Genomic DNA, 24,000 nt, shown 5'->3' with positions numbered 1-24,000 from the left:
CCAGCATCATTTTAAAGTGGCGCTGTAGAACAAAAAATAAAATAAAAACAAAGAAAGTCACGGAAAGTTTGTGATTAAGGAACCATGAGTCAAAAGGGTTAAGAATACAAGCCAATGAATCAAAACAGCCTCTTCACTATCCCTCATTCATTCACTACCTGTTACTCACTCACTCGTCCGCCACTCACTCACTCACTCATTAGTCACTCACTCACCGTTCTTCCACTCACCACCAAACATTACCACTCACATTCATGGAGATCAGATAAGACAAATCGGGACCACTTTATCCTTCTTCATCGTCAGTTTCCTTGATGCGTGAATGTGTCCATATATCACTCACTTAACAGTCACCCATCATTGCACCATCATCACTTACCGTCACAGCAACTCCCTCACTCACCGTTCAGCTTGATGTCGCCCTCCGTCTCGCCCAGGGAGTTCTTGGCCACGCACTGGTAGGTGGTGTTGTCGTCGCGGGAGAAGTTGTAGATGGTGAGCTTCATGTGGATGCTGTACAGGGTCTCGAAGGTTTCTGAGCGGTACTTCTCCGAGTTGAGGATCATCATGCCCTTACCCACCCAGTAGCTGATGGCCTGGCGGGAGGGAGAGGGCAGTGAGTGTGGTTAAAAGGATGGTGAAAAGTTCGATAAAAGAGAGGGGAAGGATGAAATGAGAAGAAAGGGATGAGAAGAGAAGAGAATGCGATGAGAGGAATATGAAATGCATAGGATGAAAGTGAACGAAATGGAAGTATAAAAGATGGTGAGGTAAGATTACAATGAATGAAGGTTGGAGAACATTGATTTACTGAAGTGATAGAAAGAGAGAGAGAGAGAGAGAGAGAGAGAGAGAGAGAGAGAGAGAGAGAGAGAGAGAGAGAGAGAGAGAGAGAGAGAGAGAGAGAGAGAGAGAGAGAGTATAATAGTGTGCTGAGTGTTTGTGTTGAGGGAGAATCAATCACATCTCAGCGTGGGAGAAAGCACGGCCTGTCCCATACGGAGAAGAGGAAGAGGAGGAAGAGGAGGAGGAGGAGGAGAAGAAGGAGGAGGAAGGGAACGAGGAGTGTTTGATAAATGTCTATCTGGAATATATAGTTTCCGTAGCGATGGTGTAATCAAAGTCAGTACTGAATGCACTGTAGACCTTCACAACACAGGCCTCTTTCAATACAACATTTACAGTGCGTCTAAAATAATGAACCTTGTCCTTCCACATTACCATCACAAATAATTTTCTCAGATTGACTTGGATAAATTTTTTTTTTTCGTCAGGAAGGCCGTTCATGGAAAAAAAAAAAATGTAGAAAAAAATAAAACGTTAACACACAACGTGACTGAAAAATAACAGATGGTAATTAAATAAGCAAATAAATAGATAAACAGAAGTAGTGGCGCTAACAGATCAAACACACAACCCTTGTAGGTAAACTCACAGCCAATCCTTGAGAGTCATTATACACTGCTCCACTTCCAACATACTACCAATCTAAAGTTAAAAATAAATAAATAAAATCACTTAAGGTAATTCCCAAGTATTCCTGAACGACAAAATTATACAAACAACCATCTCTGACACACACACACACACACACACACACACACACACTAGCTCACCAACACCGCAATTCAATAACCTAACAGAACAGCTACAAAAAATCACTCCGCCGTGTCTTTTCCCTCACTAACACGGAGCTCTTGATGATGATTAGCTACACGTCTGCTGTCCTTTTGATGACAACGTGGCGCGCTAAGCTGGCGACTCGACTTTCCAATGCAATGCTGTGTGTGATCCTGCAAACTAATCATCGCGAGCCACAAGTCAAAGAAAATACAGAATTGAACGTAAAATGAAACCGAGTATTTGAGTGAAAAAAGTAAATAAAAGAAGATCACGGGAATTAGTTAACGCTGAGATAAACAAATACATAGAACACATAAAGGGAAGAAGAGATGAGAAGAGGAGAGTGGGAGAAAAGAGAAAGAGAAGAGAAGAGAAGAGAACAGAAAAGAAGATACTAAAAAGAACAGAGAGAGAGAGAGAGAGAGAGAGAGAGAGAGAGAGAGAGAGAGAGAGAGAGAGAGAGAGAGAGAGAGAGAGAGAGAGAGAGAGAGAGTGTTTTGTCAGCGGGAGAAGAGCCATTGTCCGGGAGAGAACACTAAATGGTTTGCTTTTGGGAGGAAGAGGAGATGAGAGAAGAGGGGAAGAGAGCAGGAGGAGGAGGAGGAGGAGGAGGAGGAGGAGGAGGAGGAGGAGGAGGAGGAGGAGGAGGAAGAGGAGGAGGAGGAGGAGGAGGAGGAGTTGGTAAGAGGAGACACTGATCGAGGGGAGGATGGGTGAGAGAGGGGAATGACGTGGCGAAGTGGAAAGAGGAAGAAGGGAAGAGTACTCGTGAAAGGAAGGAAGAAGAGAAAATGTGAATCATCTTTTTGGAGAAGGAGGAGGAGGAGGAGGAGGAAGCAGAAGAGGAGTAGAGGAACAATAAGAATATAAATCTGAATCAAAATAATATGAATACAGGAGAAGGAGAAGGAGAAGGAGAAGGATGGTAATAAAAGAAAAAAAAGGAAGAGGAAAAGAAACAAAAATAATACAGGTAGAAAGAACGGAAAGTAATATGAAGGAAAAATAAAAAGAAGCAGAACCTACAAAGAAAAAAAAAAAAACATCAAAGGAAAATATACGATGGAAAAGAATGAGGTGAAAGAAAACGAGAGACGCTCACCTTGGGGAACGCCTCCACGAAGCACTCTATGGTCACGTTGTCACCAGTAGGCACCCCCACCAGCTGGTTGGGCACGTGGATCTGAGGGGGGACTGAAGAGAAAAGCGTCAGTCATCGTTCTTCTAGTTGGCGTCATTCTTTCTATTTTTCCCTCGGTATGGTTGTTGTTGTGGGATCTAAACACGCGTCACTTATCCTCTTATTCACTACCTTAATCATTCAACTGGTCAGTCACTCATTCAGTCAGTCAATTGGCCGATCAGTCTTAAGCCTCCTCCTCCTCCTCCTCCTCTTCTTCTTCTTCTTCTTCTTCTTCTTCTTCTTCTTCTTCTTCTCCCCCTCCTCCTCCTTCTCTTTTTTCTACATCTTTCGTACAAAACACATCCCATCTTTCTACTGGTAAACAATAACTTTCCTACTTATTTTTCCCCGCCCTCCATCCCTCTCCATCTCTTCCTACTCCATCTTTCACACAAATTCTTACACATTCACATTTTCTCCATCTTTATACTGGTAAACAATAACTTCCTCCATCTTCTTTCCTCCCACTCCCTGCTCCCCCTTCTCCTCCTCCAACTCCTCCTCTTCCTACTCCATCTTTCACACAAACACTTACACATTCACATTCTCTCAATTTTGCTACTGATATACCATAGTTTTTCTTCTCTCCTATTTCATGTCCATATTTCCTCCACCACCACCTCTCCCTGTCCCTCCTCTCTAGCGCGATACTTACACTCCACGTCCAGGGTGATACGTTTGCTGACGGAAGGCGGCACCCCGTTGGACGCGATGCACAGGTAGGCGCCCATGTGGGTCCTGCTCACCTGCCGCAGCGAAAGAGTGGGCCCATTGTGCACCGCTTCTGTGATGGGGAGACGAGATGGGTTAGTCTTGCACACTCAATTATTTCAGCGCCTTATATCTCTGAAATCTAACTTTTTGATTTCTGTGGTTTGATTTGGATAGAGAAGTGGTTAATCTCGTACATTTAAACACTTCAGCGTCCTGTCTTTATTATATTTCTGTTATTTTTGTCAAGTGGATTCCTGTGGCTTCTTCTCAGCTTAATAAGATGGTCTACATATCAAAATAGACGGGAATAGCCAGATGAAGACAATCATACTCGTAATACTAAGACGGTGCAGGCAAACTGAAAGAGATGGGAAGACACTGATCCTTTGATTAATAAGCAATATGAATGGAATAGACTCAGTTGTAAATGACGAATCAATAGGGAGCTTTTAAATGCATAGACAACTTAATGGCTGGAGATGACAGTTGGAAGGACTGCTACGTGTGGGTCTAATGGCTTCTTGTACCTCGCCTTGCATTGTATCTTGCTCGTATGTTCTTAAATTTCGATTACACAATTATGAAACACGACACTTACAACAAGGGAAAGCTGAGGGAAAGCTAAACAATTCTGTGTAATGCTGTGCTGTACCATGTTATGCTATGCTATGCTATGGTATGCTATGCTATGCTATGCGATACTATGCAATTCTAACGTCTTATTGAATCACTGTGACACATTAGTAAATTATACTTTTGTTGATATTATTGGTGCATGAAAAGCAGATTAATTAAGGCGAGGTGAGGTCACTGAACGGCTTCTGTGTTTGTGAAAAAATAGGACTACAAGAATTTGTCACACGTGATCAGCTTAACCTGGATATTCAAACATGAAAGGAATGGTGGATTAATAAAATCTTCTTGCGTAATCTAACAAACTTTCACAGAAAATCAAATCTAACTGCAGTGCGACGCGTGTACATACGAAAAATAAAACTAACATTTAATATCTTATACTGAAAGGATTTCCTTGAACTCTTTCATTACAACACAAATACATGTTGGCTTTACCTGTTGTGGCTTAAAAGGAATTTCGTTTTTCTATTTTATTTTCAACTGTAAGATTATAAGACCAACCTCTGATGAACTCTGCTTTATTATTATTATTATTATTATTATTATTATTATTATTATTATTATTATTATTATTTTTATTATTATTACTATTATAACTATTATTATTATCATTATTCTTATTAATCATTATTATTATTATTATTGATATTATTAATACTATTATTACTACTACTATTATTATCATCGTTATTATTATTATTATTATCATTATTATTATCATTATTATTATTATTATTATTATTATTATTATTATTATTATTATTATTATTACTATTATTACTACTACTACTACTACTACTACTACTACTACTACTACTACTACTACTAGAACTACTACTATTACAATTCTTCTTCTTCTTCTTCTTCTTCTTATAATAATCAAAATTACCATTATTTCAAATGTACAATCACAAATTGACTTTGATGAACTGATTATTTATTATCATGATTACTACTACTATTACTATTACTACTACTACTACTACTACTACTACTACTACTACTACTACTACTACTACTACTACTACTACTACTACTACTACTACTACTACTACTACTACTACTACTATTACTACTACTACTACTACTACTACTACTACTACTACTACTACTACTACTACTACTACTACTACTACTACTACTACTACTACTATTACTACTACTAGTACTACTAATACCATTACAATTATCAATATTATTATCATTATAATTATTATTATTCTATTATTATTATTATTATTATTATTATTATTATTATTATTATTATTATTATTATTATTATTATTTCAGCCATTTTAGAAAGCTAGTTTTAATACTACACAAAAAATAACAAATCCGTGCCTCTTTCTAATAAATGAATGAACAAGCACCTCGGTAGTCTGTTATGAAAAAAACAACAACAACGTGAAATAACAAACACACAAATGTCAACAGAAAAAAATCATAGAACTCCCTTGAATAAAGACCACAATAAAAAGAAGAAGAAAAAAGGGAAAGCAAACAACATAGATACTCCAAGATACAGAGACAGGTGGTACATGGGCGTGGCCTCCTAATTGCCGGCAGGTGGCGAGGGCGACAGGTGTGTGCAGCAAAACAAGACAAAGTAAGAGTGACGTGCGGATGGCGATTCGATGTTGTTTTGTAGTGATGCTCTGGTTCTCCCGTGTCTGTGCTGCTCGCCTTGCCTCACTTTACCCTACCTCTCTTTCTTTTTCTTACCTTCTTCCTCCCATACTCTGTTTTGTTGTTTTCTCGCCTATTTCTTTCGTCTCATTTTCACGTTCCTCTTTCTATTTACTCACCTGCTTCTTCTCTTCTGTTCCTTTTCTCGCCTATTACCTCTCCTTATCCTTCCATACTTTCCTCTTTTTCCTTATTCTTGCCTGCTTCCTCCCATACTTTGTTCTGTTCCTTTTCTCGTCTGATTCTTCCTCTCCTCATTTTCACATATGTTCATCTTTCTCTTTATTTATCTATTTCTTCCCTTCTGTTCCTTTTTTTTTTTTTTTTGCCTGCTACCTTTTCCTACTTTTCCTCTTTCTCCATATTCTCACTTGTACACTCCTTCCTTTCTTCATCTTCCTTACGTTATCTTCTTCTTTTCTTTTCTTATCTGCCTTTTTTTTCTGCTTTTCTGACTTTTTCTTTATCCTTTATCTTACCATTTATTCTTTCCGTTCTTTTATTCTTTTCTTTTCGTTATTTTCACATCTTCCACATTTACTGTTTCATTTGCTTTCTCCTCCCTTGATCTTTCTAAACGTTCCACTTTCTATACGGATCGGGACACAAAACTGGGGTCACAAGCTCTTGTTTAACGGGTCGCCACGTGTGTGTGTGTGTGTGTGTGTGTGTGTGTGTGTGTGGATTAGTTTCGGTATCTGAGGTATCAAGGTACACGATAGAATAGACGTACTGAAGTTGAATCGTGATAAAAAAGCTTGAAGACCACTACTCTATATCACATCTTTCTAACTTCCTTCACTGCTCTCCCTCATCAGCTCCTCACCTTCCTTCACTTCTTATACCTCCCTACTTTCATTTCCCAACACATCCAGCTCTTCCCTCCATCCTTTATTCCCTCATCATTGCTTCCACTATAGTCTCCCTCCACCAGCCTCTGTCTATGCAACTGATAATGTTAGTCTCTGTCATCCCAACCTGTCCGTACATACGCATTACAATCGCTACGACTTTTGTAAATGATGACCTCAATGTAAGCGATTTAGAAGCAAAAATTCAGCAGGGGAAGCAAAAGAGATGCATATTTATTTTTGTAAGACCATCCATTTGAAATACCGAGCAAGTGTTCTTTTTTTTTTTTTCTGCATTCACTTGAAGGGAGAGAAGTGACGTGTATGTGTGTGTGTGTGTGTGTGTGTGTGTGTGTGTGTGTGTGTGTGTGTGTGTGTGTGTGTGTGTGTGTGTGTGTTTGAGTGTAAATAGTTTTCCCTAGTACATGTCTATAATCCCTTCCACCAGTAGAGAGAGAGAGAGAGAGAGAGAGAGAGAGAGAGAGAGAGAGAGAGAGAGAGAGAGAGAGAGAGAGAGAGAGAGAGAGAGAGAGAGAGAATTTTACTTGGAAATTCACGATATCCTTTCCTTCCCTTCCTGTCTCTTCCTTTCCCCTCCTCTTCCCTCCACATCCTTTTCCCTTCCTTCTTTTTCTTTCCCTTTCCTCTCCATGTTTGCCTGTTTCCTCTTCAACAATTGTCTTCCCTTCCCTTTTTTTCCAGTCTTAATCCACATGGTCTCTTCTCTTCCCTCTTTCCTATTCTCCCTTTCCCTTTCCTTGTATTCTCTTCCCTTCCATTTCCTCCTTAAATAAGCTTCCCTTTGTCTTATTGGTTTAATCTTTCAAGCTGTTTCATGTGTTTAGTTTCCCTGATTTTCCTCTCTTCATTTGTCCCTCTTCTTGTCTTGTTTTCCTCATCTTCTATTTTCATTTTCATCTACCTTACTCTCTCTTCCTCGTCATTCACTCCCTCTCTCATTCATTCTGTCTCCCTTTTTTTCATGTTGATCATAAATTTAAGGAAAGTGATTTTTTTGTGCATTTCTGGATCTCTCTCTCTCTCTCTCTCTCTCTCTCTCTCTCTCTCTCAGCACTGTCGTTCGTCAAAAGGTAATAAAGAACAGGAAGGAATTACACACACACACACACACACACACACACACACACACACACACACACACACACACACACATGAAAAACGAAAGAAGAAAGAAGAAAGGAAATATTTGTTATGTTTTCCTGACAACACAGGACATGATAAAAGAAAACTCTTTCTTCCTTTTCCTCCTCCTCCTCCTCCTCCTCCTCCTCCTCCTCCTCCTCCTCCTCCTCCTCTTACATCACCAAACCGGTAATAATAAAACAGTGGAAGCAACAGAGAGAGAGAGAGAGAGAGAGAGAGAGAGAGAGAGAGAGAGAGAGAGAGAGAGAGAGAGAGAGAGAGAGAGAAGGGATGTCAGCGCTGAAACGTCAACCCTTCCATTGGTTTTCATGTTAAACCAAATTTTTACCTTCCCACCCGCGCTGCTTCCTCGCGTGGTTAGTTCGATTAGACGAGACTCCGCGGTGACACCTGTAATTTTTCCTGTCCGTCTCAGAGGAGGAGGAGGAGGAGGAGGAGGAGAGGGATGCAGGAGGAGGAGCAAGGAGGTGACACACTGGAGAAAGAGATAACTGAAGGAAAGCAAAAAAGAACGTTAGAATATTAAAGAAGGGAAAGGTGAGCAGTGAAGGAGGTGAAAGAGGATAGCAAATGAAGGAGAGCAGGAAGAAAGATGATGATGTAAAGAAGAAAAGGAGAAGGAGGAAACTGCAAGGTAAGCGAGCTGGGATATGAGAGAGAGAGAGAGAGAGAGAGAGAGAGAGAGAGAGAGAGAGAGAGAGAGAGAGAGAGAGAGAGAGAGAGAGAATATAGAGCAGGTCAGGGGTGATGAAAAACAAGGGGCCACTGACAGGCGGAGGGAATATTAACATTTAAATTGATAAATACGAGGAGTCAAAAATAAGCAAGCACTGTCACACACACACACACACACACACACACACACACACACACACACACACACACAGGACAAAGGCAAATATACAAACATGAATGACGGATGTGAGAGGGAGATAGGCAGTGACAGAGAAAAGAGAAGAAAAGAGGGAAATAGACAAATAGTAGAGAAGGGACGGAAAATAGTGACAGAGAGAAAGGAGGAAGAAAAGAGAGAAGGAGGACATGTAGGAAAGAGAGACGAAAGGAATAAGGAGGAAGAGGAGGAAAATAAGGAGAGAGTGTGAAGGAAGGGCGGATGAGGAAAGAGAAGAGTGGAGAGAAGGGAAGGGAGAGAGAATAGGGATTGAAGAGAGAAGAGAGAAGAGAAAGAAGAGAGTGGAATGTGAATAAGAGAAAATGAAGGAAGAGAGAAAAGTAAAAAAAAATATGGAGTAAGTGAGGAAAGAGAAGAGAAGAGAAAGCAGAGAAAGAAGAAATGCAAAAAAAAGGAGATAGGAGGAATGTGAAAAGAAAAGGCAGGAATAAGGAATGGAAAAAAAAGAAGAAAAAAGGAATGATGAACGAGAAAAAATGAACAGGGAGGGGAAACAACAACAAAGGAGAAGAAAAGATGAATGAAGGAAGTGAAAGACGGAAGGGAAGGGAAAGGAAAGGTGAGGAGTCTCTTTGACGCGCCTCCTTCTCCTCAGTTACCTCCTGCTCCTCCTCTTCTCTATCTCCATTTCTCCTTTTCTACCTCATGTTTCTTTAGTTTTAATCCTAACCTTCCCTTTCCTTTCTTTTCCATCCGCCTCTCTTCAAACTCCTTCTCCTTTTCGTTTTTGATATCATCGCCCTCTTCATTCTCGTCCTTCTAGCCTTTTCCAGTCCCTTTCTTCTTGTCCTACTCCATCTTTCTCTAGTTTCTGTCCTACCATCTCCCTCTCCCTTTCCCTCCTCCTCCTCCTTCTCCTCCTCCCCGTGTCACCCCCCCCCCACACTGTTCGCCCATGACACATTGACGGCTGGCCAGTGTGAATATTCCAGCTTTGTTTAACATCGACTGACAACTGTCCCACGCACCTCGACAAAACAATTAGCTTAATTGCTTTTCTGTGTTTTGACAGGTAATTACACCTGAAAATAGAAACTGGCGATGTGCAGCGGGGAAAAAGTATATATATACATACATTCGTTCATAATGGACAGGGGGAAAATTCGTGTGTGTGTGTGTGTGTGTGTGTGTGTGTGTGTGTGTGTGTGTGTGTGTGTGTGTGTGTGTGTGTGTGTGTGTGTTTCACTGTTTGATCTGCTGCAGTCTCTGACGAGACAGCCAGACGTTACCCTACGGAACGAGCTCAGAGCTCATTATTTCCGATCTTCGGATAGGCCTGAGACCAGGCACACACCACACACCGGGACAACAAGGTCACAACTCCTCGATTTACATCCCGTACCTATTCACTGCTAGGTGAACAGGGGCTACACGTGAAAGAAGACACACCCAAATATCTCCATCCGGCCGGGGAATCGAACCCAGGTCCTCTGGCTTGTGAAGCCAGCGCTCTAACCACTGAGCTACCGGGCGCGCGCGCGCGTGTGTGTGTGTGTGTGTGTGTGTGTGTGTGTGAATAACGTGTAGTGTTGTTGGGAATGCTTATTTTTGTGTGCGCCAAGTGTTACCGAGGAAAAGAAGAGGAAACCAATTTCAGAGAGAGAGAGAGAGAGAGAGAGAGAGAGAGAGAGAGAGAGAGAGAGAGAGAGAGATGCACACTATATAGGTATCCTGCTTCTGAAAACTTACGACCTCTACTACCATTGTTATTATGTTTCCAGTGTGTGTGTGTGTGTGTGTGTGTGTGTGTGTGTGTGTGTGTGTGTGTGTGTGTCTGTTAATTGTGTTAGAGAGCGTCAGTGCAGGTGTATACTTATTAAATTTTCATATCGTAGGCAAAGAACTATTTGGTGAGCATAGGCAGGAGAGAGTGAGAGGAGGAAAGAGGAGGAGAGGGAGAGGGAGAGGGTCGGATACTAGGCTGTCGATATCATGGTTTCATTTCAGTACTCTTCCCTTCCCGTCACAAAATAACACGCTGGTCTGAACGCCACCATGCACTAATGCCTCGCTCGGTGCATGGCTGGCCAATACTCCACTGACTTACGCCGTTCATTCTCACTGCACATGGCGAATTTTTTTCTCCTTCTCTTTCTCTCACAACTAAGTCTGTTAGTCTGTTGGTCTGTTGGTAATGCCTATACAAATCCTGGTAAGTGATATGAACCGATTTGAACATTTAACTTTCAGTGCTGCACATTTTTTTTCTTCCCATAGTCACTTGCAACATGAGAGAAAAAAAAGCTCTGCAATTTTTTCCAGTCACGGTCACTTACAGCTTAAAAAAAAATTTGATAGATAAGCAAATAAATAAACACATTAATTGATAAATGACTGAAAAGACAAACAAAGACTGCATCATTTCTATACTAAACTCTTTCTCGCACGATCTCTTCGTATATCATACTTTTCAACCTCCTGTGTTTGTCGTGCTGGTAGAATAAACAATTAATAAGAAAATACAAGTTGAAAGAGCATTTTAGACACAACCTTCTTACGAGTATGACAGAACATGCACAACAGTAACTATCTAGTCCTCACTCTCCTGTTTATCATTAACATCCTCAATTCACCCAAATAAACAGTAGTAAACAACATGACAGTTGATCCTTCTTTTCCTTAACGAAATTAAAGTTTCGGTATTTTCTCTTTTAATTGAATCATCATTACAGTCTCTTAACTACTAGTTCCACAGCTGAAGAAAGATAAAATCTTCTTTTTACGGAACCATGAACGTTTGTAAAGGGTGACCATACTAATGAAAGGATTACTAACATTAACATGTATTTATTATAAGAAGGTAAAAATGATCCACTTCTCTCTCTGATTCTGTGTCTGTAATGTCTTTCTGCAATGCTCTGAGTGTTAACAAAGGGTGACCATTCAGTGAACAGTGAAAAGATTAATAACATCAGGACGTGTTTATAATGAAAAGGCAGAAATAGTCTCTTCTCTCTTTGAATCTGCTTTGATTCCTGCAGTGGTCTGAGTGTTAACAATGAACGGACATACCAGTGAAGGACTGAATACCATTTGTGTGTCTGTTATTTAAAAGTCTAAGAGTTTCCTGTGCTGAAGGTTAAACTAATCTACCTTTGGAAACACCTCGCATTTTTCGTACCCTTCTGTCTATGTAAATACATCTCTCTCTCTCTCTCTCTCTCTCTCTCTCTCTCTCTCTCTCTCTCTCTCTCTCTCTCTCTCTCTCTCTCTCTCAGGCAACTAAAGTAACCTCTGGCAGCCTCGGGTCAGTTCACACATTGGCATTTTCCCATCGCCTCTACCTATGAAGCCTCGCACCGTTCATCACCATCCATATAGCACACCCTTTCTCTTCCATCTGTGTGTATTTTTAGCCTCTCCTCGCAATACTGCTATCTTGTGAAGTGCTGTTTGATGAGTAAATGAAAGAGCTGAGTCAGATTTATTCCTTCTATTCTATATTAATTAGACTCGTATCTAGTCTCTATGTCTTGAAGGATTAAAGAGATGGAGGTTATAAAAGACTGGTATTACTGGAATTCCCTGATAGAAAATAGCCGTTTGTGAACCAAGAGAGTGTGAGACTTAAGTATTTTGTGAGGAGTCTTGATACTGTTTAATATTCCTGTCTGCTGGCTGTCAGGAAAATAGAAAATAGAGAAACTGAAAAATAGAAAATAGGAAAAGAATGAAAAGAGGACAGAGGAAAGAAATAAGCCATTAAGTAAAAATACTTCAGATTGTGGGAAGAGGGACACTGAGAAAGAGAAAGAAGGTAAAGGAAATAGACAAACAGAAAATATAAGAAAAGCAGAGAAGCAATAAGGAAAAAAAAGATAATCACAGCCACACACACACACACACACACACACACACACACACACTCACACACTCACACATACTAAATAGACTCCCCAAGGCCACACTCATCACTCTCTCACGGACATTCACTGAGGAACAAAGAAGGAATTAATTAAAACAACATTCCAACACCCATCCTACACTCCTTCCCTTACCCCCCCGCCCCTCTCTGCTCCCACCTGATGTCTAGGGGAAGATGGGGAGGGGGGGCGTGGCGGTCATAAATCCAGGTGTGATTGTCAAGTTCCTGCTGCGTCTACAGGTGTAATATTGTGGAAGTGTGGCTGTTAAATTACACCTCTTGATAATTTACGCAGCGTGGGAGGAGGAGGAGGAGGAGGAGGAGGAGGAGGAGGAGGAGGAAGAAGAAGAAGAGAAGATAGAGGAGGTGGACAATAAGACACTATGGATAAGTATAACGTAAGGGAGACAAGAAGAAAGTGGAGGAGGAGGAGGAGGAGGAGGAGGAGGAGGAGGAGGAGGAGGAGGAAGAGAAGGAGGAGGAGGAAGAGAATACATAGAAGGAAGAAGAGGAGAAGGAGAAGGAGGAGGAGGAGGAGAAGGAGGAGAAGGAGGAAGATGAAGGTAAAGAGGAGAGAAAGAGGAATAGAAAGAAGAGGAAAATGAAGAAGAAGGAGAGGAGGAAGAAAATGAAGAAAAAGGACAAGAAAGTAATATCAAGAAAAACATAACTGGAAGACGAGAAAAAAGAGGAAGAAAAGAAAGAATAGGAAGAGAAGGAGAAGGAGTAGGATGACGAGGAAGAAGAGGAGGAGGAGGAGGAGGAGGAGGAGGAGGAGGAGGAGGAGGGGAGGCGTGCATTCTCCAGTGAAGCGATTGGTGATGAAAATGGAGTTAAGAGAGGGGAGTGAGAGGAGGGAGGGAGACTGGAGAGTGAGAGGGAGAGGGAGAGAGAGGGAGAGAAGACAATAGCCATTAATTCTTATCTCAATGGCAGTGATGTGAAATTTTCTACTTCTTTCTTATCTCATCTTCTCATCGTCCATTATTTCATTCTTTCTTTTTCTTTTTTCAGATTTTTTTATTTTATTTTGTTGTAATTCTCTCTCTCTCTCTCTCTCTCTCTCTCTCTCTCTCTCTCTCTCTCTCTCTCTCTCTCTCTTGTACTTTTCTTCCTTCTTTCAAAGTTTTTCTATATTTTCTTTTAATTCTGGCCAACGAAAGTCGATTATAGAATTGTCGTACATTTTATTTTATTGTGTGTTATCTCTCTCTCTCTCTCTCTCTCTCTCTCTCTCTCTCTCTCTGTATAGGCAACGCTCGTATATTAGAAGATATTCGACTTTTTGTGTCACCAATCCACATTCTCAACCAAAATAAAACGAAACACACACACACACACACACACACACACACACACACACACACACACACACACACACACACACACACACACATACAACAGCAATAACAGAAAACAATAAGAACAAGACTGTTAATACCACCACCATCACCAGCACCACCACCACCACCACCACCACCACCACCACCATATCAATAACAACAGCAACAACAGACACACCAAAAAACACAAGAGTATTATTACCAACACCACACCACCATCACCACCACCACCACCACCACCACCACTACCACCAACCAGTAGAAATAAAAGGTAATTTCTGCTCAGTGTTACTATCGCGTGACGGGTGACGCTGTTCTGAGGTGGAGCGGTGTAACAAGTGTCCCCCGGCAGGTATGGATAATTCACATGGTAATTAGAGTGTACGGGCTGGCAGGTGTCATGGTGGTGAGTTCGCCTTGCTAGTACGTGCGCGCATACTCGCATACATAGCTATATATATACACGCTCACGAGTGGTGGTGGTGGTGGTGGTGAAGTAATGATGACCGCAGCGTTTATTTGCCCTTGTAATTACTGTCACCATTAGAAACAGTAGTTGTATTAGTATTAGTACGAGTATTTGTGGTAGCAGTAATAGTAGTAGTAGTAGTAGTAATGGTGGTTGTGGTGGTAATGATAAAAAAAAAAAAATGGTAGTGAAAAGGTCAATATTGAAAAAAACAGCTACTACTACTACCACTATCGTAACTACTACTACAACTACTACTACCACCAACACCACCACCACTACCACTACCAACAACCTTCTTTTTTTTCTCCTTTTTTTTCCCCTCCTGATATTTATATTACTCTTTGCGTTACCAGGAACAGTAACGCTTCTGAATAGTTGATGTTGATGCTACTGAAGGAAGACCTGTAGGAGTGAAACATGTGCTGAGGGAGGGAGGGAGGAGGGAGGGAGAGACGGTATTTTAGGGGGAAGGGAGGGAGGGAAGGTTGGAAGGAAGGAGGGAGAGAGGGAAAGGAGAGAACTAGCTGGAGGGACAGAAAGGGTTGAATGAAAGATGAGGAGGGAAGGGAGTGAGTGAAAGAGGGAAGAAAGGGAGGATGAGGAGGAGGAGGAAAAGGAGGAGGAGGAGACGTGGGAAAGATGGAAGAGAGACAAGGAAGGAAAGAAAAGCTACAGGAAAAGTAAGAAGAATAATGGAGAGGAAAGGAATGAAGGAGAATGGAAAGAGAATGAGAAGAGAGAAGAGGAAGAGAGAAGGATGGAAGAGAAGGAGAAGAGAAGAAATGATAGGATGAAATAGAGAAAGAGAGGAGGAAGAGAAGGAGAAGGAAGGAAAGAAAAACAATATCCACGCACGAATGAGTGAACCGTGTGTGTGTGTGTGTGTGTGTGTGTGTGTGTGTGTGTGTGTGTGTGTGTGTGTGTGTGCGTGCTGTCTATATAAAAAACTCCGTGTAAATAAACATAAAGAGAATGTAACAGAATCGAGTCTTTTGAAGTTTTTATTCTTTTTTTTTTTTTTTTAAACAACACAATTGGTGAGTGTTAATTTGTAGAGAACATATTGAACACATACTTTATTATATGTGGCTCTCTCTCTCTCTCTCTCTCTCTCTCTCTCTCTCTCTCTCTCTCTCTCTCTCTCTCTCTCTCATTACTCAGAGGGTATTGAGGTCCTGCCGAAATTATGACATTTAGGTATGACAGTTTACATGTTAAGTGGAAACCCAATATGGAGGCGATTATTATTGTTATGGCTTGTATTGCTATTATAAGCATTACTACTATCCCTACTACTACTACTACTACTACTACTACTACTACTACTATCATTACTACCGCTACTACTACTACTACTACTACTACTACTACTACTACTACTACTACTATCATTACCACCACCACTACTACTACTACTACTACTACTACTACTACTACTACCACTACTACTACTACTACCACTACTACTACCACTACTACTACTACTACTACTACCACTGCTACCACTACCATCACCACCACCACCACCACTACTACTACTACTACACCACCACTACTACTACTACTACTACTACTACTACTACTACTACTACTACTACTACTATCATTGTTATTATTATTACCATCGTCATCATCATCACCGTCATTGCAGTTATTATTTCCACTATCATTATCGCTACTATTAAGTATGCTTTTACTGTAAATTATCAATTAACTAATTACTTCATAAGTAATTATTTCAATAGTCACACCTAAAATTTAAAAACAACAATAATATCAAGAGCAAAACCACCACTACCACCATCACCACCACCACCACCACCACCACCACCACCACCACCTCCACTGGAAACACGACCACAAACACCAATATGAACTACAGCAGCAGCAATACTTACAACAACAAAATCACAACAATAACACAACGTCACAGCTCCTCCTCCTCGCCCTCTTCCTCTCCTCGCCACAAACAACAAACTACAACCATCCCTCTATCATTTCATCCACCTTTGCTCTCATCCGGCTCTCAATCACTTCCTCTCATCCAGCTTACAATCTTTTCCTCTTTTCTTCCTCCACTTCATCTCTCAACTCATCTGAACATTTCCACTAATTAATGTCCTTATTAAATTGTTAATATTAGGTATCGTATCTCTGTTTATTTCCTCTCTCTCTCTCTCTCTCTCTCTCTCTCTCTCTCTCTCTCTCTCTCTCTCTCTCTCTCTCTCCCTTCTGCTTCCCTCTCCTGTACCCTCCTTCTCTCCCTTCTCTTCTTCTTCCTAGGTACATTTCCTTACAATTAGTTTCATTACAAAATCACTATTGTTTTCTTACATAAAATTGATTACACGCATTATGCCTGTTCAATATCATCACTTTGTCTCTATATTCTTCTTTTCTCTTCTTCACCTACTTTCTTTTCCTTCTCCTGTACTTGCCTACATTTATTCTGTTTCCAGCTTTTTACCTCTTCATTGCATTACCGATATTTTTTTCACGTATTCTGCTTCTCATCAATACTCTCTGTCTCTGTCTCTACCTTTCTTTCCTCTCCTATATTCATCTTTTTTTTTTCTCTTCCTATTCCTGCATCTACTTATTTAATGCATTTTGTATCTGAGAAACATTTTTACTCTCTCTTTACCTTCTTTTTCCTTTTCAATGCCTATCTTCTCCTTTTGCTCCTTCTGCATGGATTTTCTTCTCTTCTTTCCTCTCCTGCACGCACTTTTCCACATCTTTCTCCTCCTCCTCTTACTCTCACTGACAGCACCACATCCCATTTCTAACATTCAGCAACTCGTCTTTCCTTCTTTCCTTTCCAATATCGATTTTTTTTTTCCTTCTACAATAATTCACTTTACATATTCAGTTTAGACAACATTACAACTTACTATTACCATTCTTTCCTCCCGTGTATCCACCTCCTATTCTTTCTCTTACTAATACATTTACCTACCACCCTCATCCTACATTAATTTTTCCCACGTATTCTACCTCTACTTAACAATACCACTCTTTCTACGTTAGTTCTCTCTCTTACACCCACCCCTCTCCTCCTCCTCCTCCAGTCACCAAACCCTCACCAGTCTCTTAACCCCCCCCAGCAGGCAGGTCCTCACAATCATAGCAGCAACACTCACCCGGGTTCCTGGTGTTGGTAACGATCATGGCTCCATCCTCTCTCTTCCACATAATCCTCGGCTCCGGCACTCCTCGGGCGGCGCAGCGGAGGGTGACGTTGGCTTTTTCTCGCACCTGAATCTCACTGCTGCTGCTCGCCTCGTCCACGATGGTAGGCGGCACTGCGGAGACGGGGAGGCGAGGGTGAGTGAGAGGCGAGAGGGTGGCGGTAAGAGGTCTTGTAAGGTTCGAAGGAGGAGTCGGACTTATACGTAGAGTGTTTGAGTGTTGAGAGGGTAGGGGGTAGGAGAGGGAAGGAAGGACAGGTGTGAGGAGGGAGGAAAAGTGAAAGGAGTAAAGAAAAGGAGAAGAAATGAGAGGAGAATAGGAGACAGGATAAGATGGGATAGCAGAGGGAAGGGCAGTTGTGAAGGGGAAAGGGAAGAAAAGGAGAGGAAAGCAGAAAAATACAACAAGGAAGGTCAGGTGTGAAGAGAGAAGGAGTGGGGAGAGGAGAAAAGAAAAGGGGAGGAAATGCACGCAGAATATAGGAGAGAGAAAGACAGGTGTTAGACAGAATGAAAGAGAGAGGAGAAAGGAGAGGAGGGTAAAGTAGATGAAAGGACAGGTAACTGAAGGAAAAGAGGGGAGAGGAAAAAAGAAAAGGAGAGGAACTAAGAGGAGAGAAGAGGGGAAGATGGTAGACTAAAGGATGGGCGTGAGAAGAGAAAAAGAGAGGAGAGGAGAATAGAAGAGAGAGAAGTAGGCGAGAGGAGAGGGAGAGGATAGAAAAAGAGTAGATAGGAAGGGAGGGTGAAGAAAGGAAGAATGAGATTGTGAGGAAAAGAGAGAGAGAGAGAGAGAGAGAGAGAGAGAGAGAGAGAGAGAGAGAGAGAGAGAGAGAGAGAGAGAGAGAGAGAGAGAGAGAGAGAGAGAGAGAGAGAGAGAGAGAGAGAGAGAGAGAGAGAGAGAGAGAGAGAGAACACATAAGAGGGCGACGTAGCAAGGAAAAGACTGATCTGTAAAGTTTCAGCTGCACGTTTCACTCGAGCATTAGAGTTGAGAACTTACTCGGAACTTTGAAAATGAAACTCTTTTTTTTTTTTTTTTTTCCACCGCGGGATGATGAAACCAACTCGTGTGTGTGTGTGTGTGTGTGTGTGTGTGTGTGTGTGTGTGTGTGTGTGTGTATTGCGTGTTAGGAGACGGTATCATAAGAAATGTAAACAATCCTTCTCAGAAATATGGGGCAGATAGATAGATAGATAGATAGATAGATAGATAGATAGATAGATAGAGAGAGAGAGAGAGAGAGAGAGAGAGAGAGAGAGAGAGAGAGAGAGAGAGAGAGAGAGAGAGAGAGAGAGAGAGAGAGAATATAACGTGAGTGACATTACAATAACGAGACGGAGAGAATAACAACAAAAAAGGCAGTAATAGAACAATAAGAAAATAAGTAGAATACAAAAAGATAAAAAAAAAACAAAGCAAGTGAGAAAAACAGAAAAGAGATAATCCTTCACTTTTTTGCAGAGAGAGAGAGAGAGAGAGAGAGAGAGAGAGAGAGAGAGAGAGAGAGAGAGAGAGAGAGAGAGAGAGAGAGACTTGTAGCATGAGTTTCATATGCAAGAAAAAAATACCTTCTTGAAATATTAAGAAGAGACAAGGCAATGTGGGTCCGGAGAGAGAGAGAGAGAGAGAGAGAGAGAGAGAGAGAGAGAGAGAGAGAGAGAGAGAGAGAGAGAGAGAGAGAGAGAGAGAGAGAGAGAGTGTGAAGAGACTAGCAGAGTATAATGTGGATAGGAGAGAAGGAAGAAAGGAGAGAGAAAATGAGAAAAAAAGGTGTCAGGAGAGTGAAGGCAGAAAAAGAGTGAAGGCAGAAAAAGAATGAATGAAGAGAGAGGAGAGTAAAAAGAAAATGAAGGATAGACTAGAAGAAGGAAAATAAGAAAGCTAAGACAGAGAGAATGAATGAAAAAATGAATGAATGATAAAAAGGAATAAGAAATTGAAAGAAAAGAAGGTTTTAAACACGAATGAAGCTTATGAAAAGGAAAAAAAAGAAGAGTCAGAACGAGAACGAGAGAGAGAGAGAGAGAGAGAGAGAGAGAGAGAGAGAGAGAGAGAGAGAGAGAGAGAGAGAGAGGAAAGCAAGGGTGACACAGGAAGAGGATGACTGGAAGGGAAAACATTCACGACCTGGAAAACAATGGAAGGGGAAAGCGTGGAGTGGAAGGGGAGATGATAAATGAGAGGAAATTGAGGGGAAACAGAGAACAGGGATGGGAAAATAGAAAATACGAAGGAGAAATAGAAATAGGGGCTAGAGGACATCAAGGAATGAAGGCGGAAAGGCAGAGAAGGTAAACACTAAAGGATAGAATGATTGTGTGAGAAAGAAAAGTCGTGAAAATGATGTTAAAATAAGAATAGATGATAATAGATAATAATAGATGATAATAGAAATGATGTATAGAGAAGCCAAAGAAATGAAGATGGAATGGCAAAGAAGATGAAAATAAAGATGATATAGATATGACAGGAAAAAAAATATGGTCCGAAAGGAAGGAATGGAAAAAGGAAGAGGAAACAGGGACATGAAAGAAAGAATGCGAGAAGAGATAAATGGTGAATAAATAAAAGGAAGTAAGGAAAAATTAAAAATAAAGTGAAAGAAGCAAGAAAAAATGGAGAACTAAAAAAAAAAAAAAAAAAAATCACATGAAGAAAAAGGGAAGGAAGGATAACAGGAAGGAAAGGGAATGAAAAAATGCGAGTAATGAAAACAAAAGAAAGAGAACAGCAAAAGAAGAAAAAAATGAAACAGGAAGAGAGAGAGAGAGAAAAGAGAAAAATCAATGAGAGAAAGCACTTAACATATAGAAAAATGAGGGAACAGTAGAAGAAACAGTAAAAGAAGAAATGAGAGAGAGAAAAACAAACAAGAAACGCTAAAACAAATCCACAAATAGGAAAGGAATGAAGCAATAGCAGAAACAAGAAGCGAAGAGAGGAAGAGCTGAAACAAAAGGAGAAACGGGAGAAAAAGAAACGGAAGCGAAGAGATACACGAACGCAAGACGAGATAATGAGGCTCAAGAAGAAGAAGAAGAAGACTCCAGTGGGTTGGTCACAATTAGAATCGTCTGTGTGACCCTTAATTAAGTGCCGCCCTGACCACCATTCGCTCTCGCCTGACAAAGGGTACGTCCCTCACGCTCCGCCCCGCTAAGCTTTGTCCTGAGTGCGTCTTGGACACCCGCAGGAGGCAAACATCTAATGGAGAATAGAAGGTAATCAAGAAAAGACCAACTCAGAAATATCCACTGCACCTTCAGGAATCGTCCCCCCCCCACTCCCCCTTCCCCACCCTAACACACACGCAAAATGAAATAAAAATAAATAAAAATAAAAATAAAATAAAATAAGAAAAAAATATAAAATAAATAAATAAGATGAATAGATAAGTGAAACTGATAACATAAAATGAATTAATTGATAAACTAAAAATAGTAAATGAACAGGTTAAAAAAAATGCATCTCTTGAAAATCCAGAAAAAAAATAACTACAGCATCTTGAAAAGTAAGAAAAACAGGATCTTCAGGAAAAAAAGCCTTGCCATACCTACACTACATTCAGGAAAGCCTCAAACATTTTCAGAAAAACCCAGGACTTTCTAAAATGATATAATTCCAAAACACTTCCGAGGAACGTACAGGAGCATCACATTCAGAAAAATCCACTTCTCGGCAAAGCCAAATAAAGTTCGCACTGCACAACACTCTCACAAAGTCTACAACTACAAGACCTAATATTACATGAAAAAAAAAAAAAAAACTACTGAATCCAGAGCAACCACAGAAGCCCACACTGTCACTAAGTAAACCCAAACCATACAAGAAAACGCTGACCATCTACAGAAGTTCAAGGCATTAACAGCTCATATTGCTTGCAGGAAAGTCTAGACACCTTCAGGAAAGCCAAACTACCTCCACAAAGCTTAAAACGCCCTCACAAACCTGACACCACTTCTACAAAGCTCAAAACACCTTTCAAGGCATTACAACACTTTTAGGAAGAAGACTCAAAGATTAGTACTCGATATTTCTTGATTCCACGCGCCAGTACCTTGGAAGATTGTAAATACATAACGAAATGAATAAATAAGAAAGGGAACGAAGATGAATAGCGAAAAGTGGTGATTTATTTGTAAATTAAATATCTTCCTGGACGAGTAACTTTAGCTCTATGGAACAAAGAAGATCAAAGGCTTTCAGACTAACAGGTATCCATACAGAAAATATATCGTTTAGAGAATCATAACAAGATATGGAGAAGACCGCAGAAAAAAACTTAATAGAAAACTTATACTGCAGGGAAAAACTAGAAAGAATATACTGTATACTGTAGTTTTAATCTCGTATATCATAAAACGAGATTAGAAATAATTTATCTGTGACTTTGAACAGATATGTTGTTTAAAAATAAAACAAATAACCATATAAAGTAAAAGAAAGGACGTGAGAAAGAGAGAGTTATTTACTTATCTTCGTGTTAAGGGTTGCCAAGGGCAACATATAGAGTGAAATAAAAAAAGGCCCACTTAGTTACCAGTTCTTGTGAAGGTCCGACAGAGCTAGCCATAGATAAGGGATAAATGTCTTGAGGCCTCCCTCTTAAATGAAGTCTACTCATAATAAGTTGGAAATACAGAAACAGGTAGGGAGTTCTGTAGTTTATCAGAGAAAGGTATGAATGATTGAGAGTACTGGTTAACTCTTGCGTTAGAAAGCTGGACGGAATAAGGGTGAGAGGAAGAAGAAAGCCTTGCATAGTAAGGCCTTGGGGGGAAGGGGAGGCATGCAGTTAGCAAGATCAGACGAGCAGTTGGGCATGAAAATAGCGGTAGAAGATAGCAAGAGATGCAACATTCTGGCTGTGAGAAAAAGGCTGAAGACAGTCAGTCAGAAGAGAGTTGATTAGACGAAATAGCTTTTGCTTCCACCCTATCTAATAAAACTGTGTGAGTGGAGGCCCCTCTCCATACATGCGAAGAGTACTCCATACAGAAACGGATAAGGCCCTTTTATAGAGTTAGCAGTTGGGGGTGAGAAAAACTGGCGGAGACGCCTCAGAAAGCCTGACTTCATAGAAGCTGTTTTAGCAAGAGATGAGATGTGAAGTCTCCAGTTTGAATTATAACCAATAGACAGAACGAGGATATTCAGTGTAGATGAGGGGGACAGTTGAGTGTCACTGAAGCAGAGGGGATAGTTGTCTGGAAAGTTGTGTCTAGTTGATAGATGGAGGAACTGAATTTTGAGGCACTAAACACTACTAAGTTTTCCCTGCCCCAACCAGATCTCTTAGAGAGATCAGAAGTCAGGCGTTTTGTGACGTCCCTGCGAGATTTGTTAACTTTCTGAAGGGTTGGTTAGGAAATTCCTTAGTTGTGAAGTGAAATCATAAATGTTGGTAGTGACAATCCTGCCAAAAACTTAAAGGCCGACTATACACAAGAAAGAAGAAGAAGAAGAAGAAGAAGACGAAGAAGAAGAAGAAGAAGAAGAAGAAGAAGAAGAAGAAGAAGAAGAAGAAGAAGAAGAAGAAGAAGAAGAAATAAAAAAGAGATGTCTACCTTCCCCTACCGCATGGCTCTTCCTAAAACTATTGATTACGAGGGTGCAACACATTTTTCTGCCCTCACTCGGGTAACATGATGTATGTGTCCTTCTTATAACATTTACACGCCACCTGCGCTGCCTATCAGGATCTCTCGGGTGGGAAGCAGCACGAAAGGCGAGTCAGAGGTGAGTAACAGGTGAGTAACAGGTGAGTAACAGGTGAGTAACAGGTGAGTAAGAGGTAATCTCAGACTGCAGGATAAACACGAACCTGAGACTCGGAGGTCACAGAGCCACCACTCAATCAAGTCAAACCACATTATTGGTATCTATTAACTATTATTATTATCTTTTTATTATTACTGTTATTACTATCGTCGTTATTATCATTATTATTATTATTATTATTATTATTATTATTATTATTATTATCATTATTATTATTATTATTATTATTATTATTATTATTATTATTATTATTATTATCATTATCATTATTATTACTATTATCATTATTATCATCATTACTATTATTAAGGAAGAGCCACATTTGGCAAAGTGGCTCTTCTTTAATAATAATAATATATATATATATATATATATATATATATATATATATATATATATATATATATATATATATATATATATATATATATATATATCTATCTATCTATCTATCTATCTATCTATCTATCTATCTATCTATCTATCTATCTATCTATATATATATATATATATATATATATATATATATATATATATATATATATATATATATATATATATATATATATAGAGA

At 40.2% G+C, this 24,000-nt stretch overlaps 1 protein-coding gene across 3 annotated transcripts in view; it reads right to left on the bottom strand.

Annotated features, from left to right (window-relative positions):
- The window catches only part of LOC123514219 (lachesin-like), a 389,400-nt gene that overhangs the window by 9,541 nt on the left and 355,859 nt on the right, over positions 1–24,000 (bottom strand). For all 3 annotated transcript variants that reach the window (XM_045271923.1, XM_045271922.1, XM_045271921.1), the window contains 4 exons: positions 17,594–17,755; positions 3,462–3,590; positions 2,726–2,817; positions 404–596 (listed from right to left, as the gene is read on the bottom strand). In XM_045271923.1, coding sequence (XP_045127858.1) covers positions 404–596; positions 2,726–2,817; positions 3,462–3,590; positions 17,594–17,755 — 576 coding nt within the window. The remainder of the gene's footprint in view (positions 1–403; positions 597–2,725; positions 2,818–3,461; positions 3,591–17,593; positions 17,756–24,000) is intronic.

The sequence above is a fragment of the Portunus trituberculatus genome, chromosome 37 (genome assembly GCF_017591435.1).
Source record: "Portunus trituberculatus isolate SZX2019 chromosome 37, ASM1759143v1, whole genome shotgun sequence".
Lineage (NCBI taxonomy): Eukaryota > Metazoa > Arthropoda > Malacostraca > Decapoda > Portunidae > Portunus > Portunus trituberculatus.
This window is presented reverse-complemented; position numbering and strand designations above follow the sequence as displayed.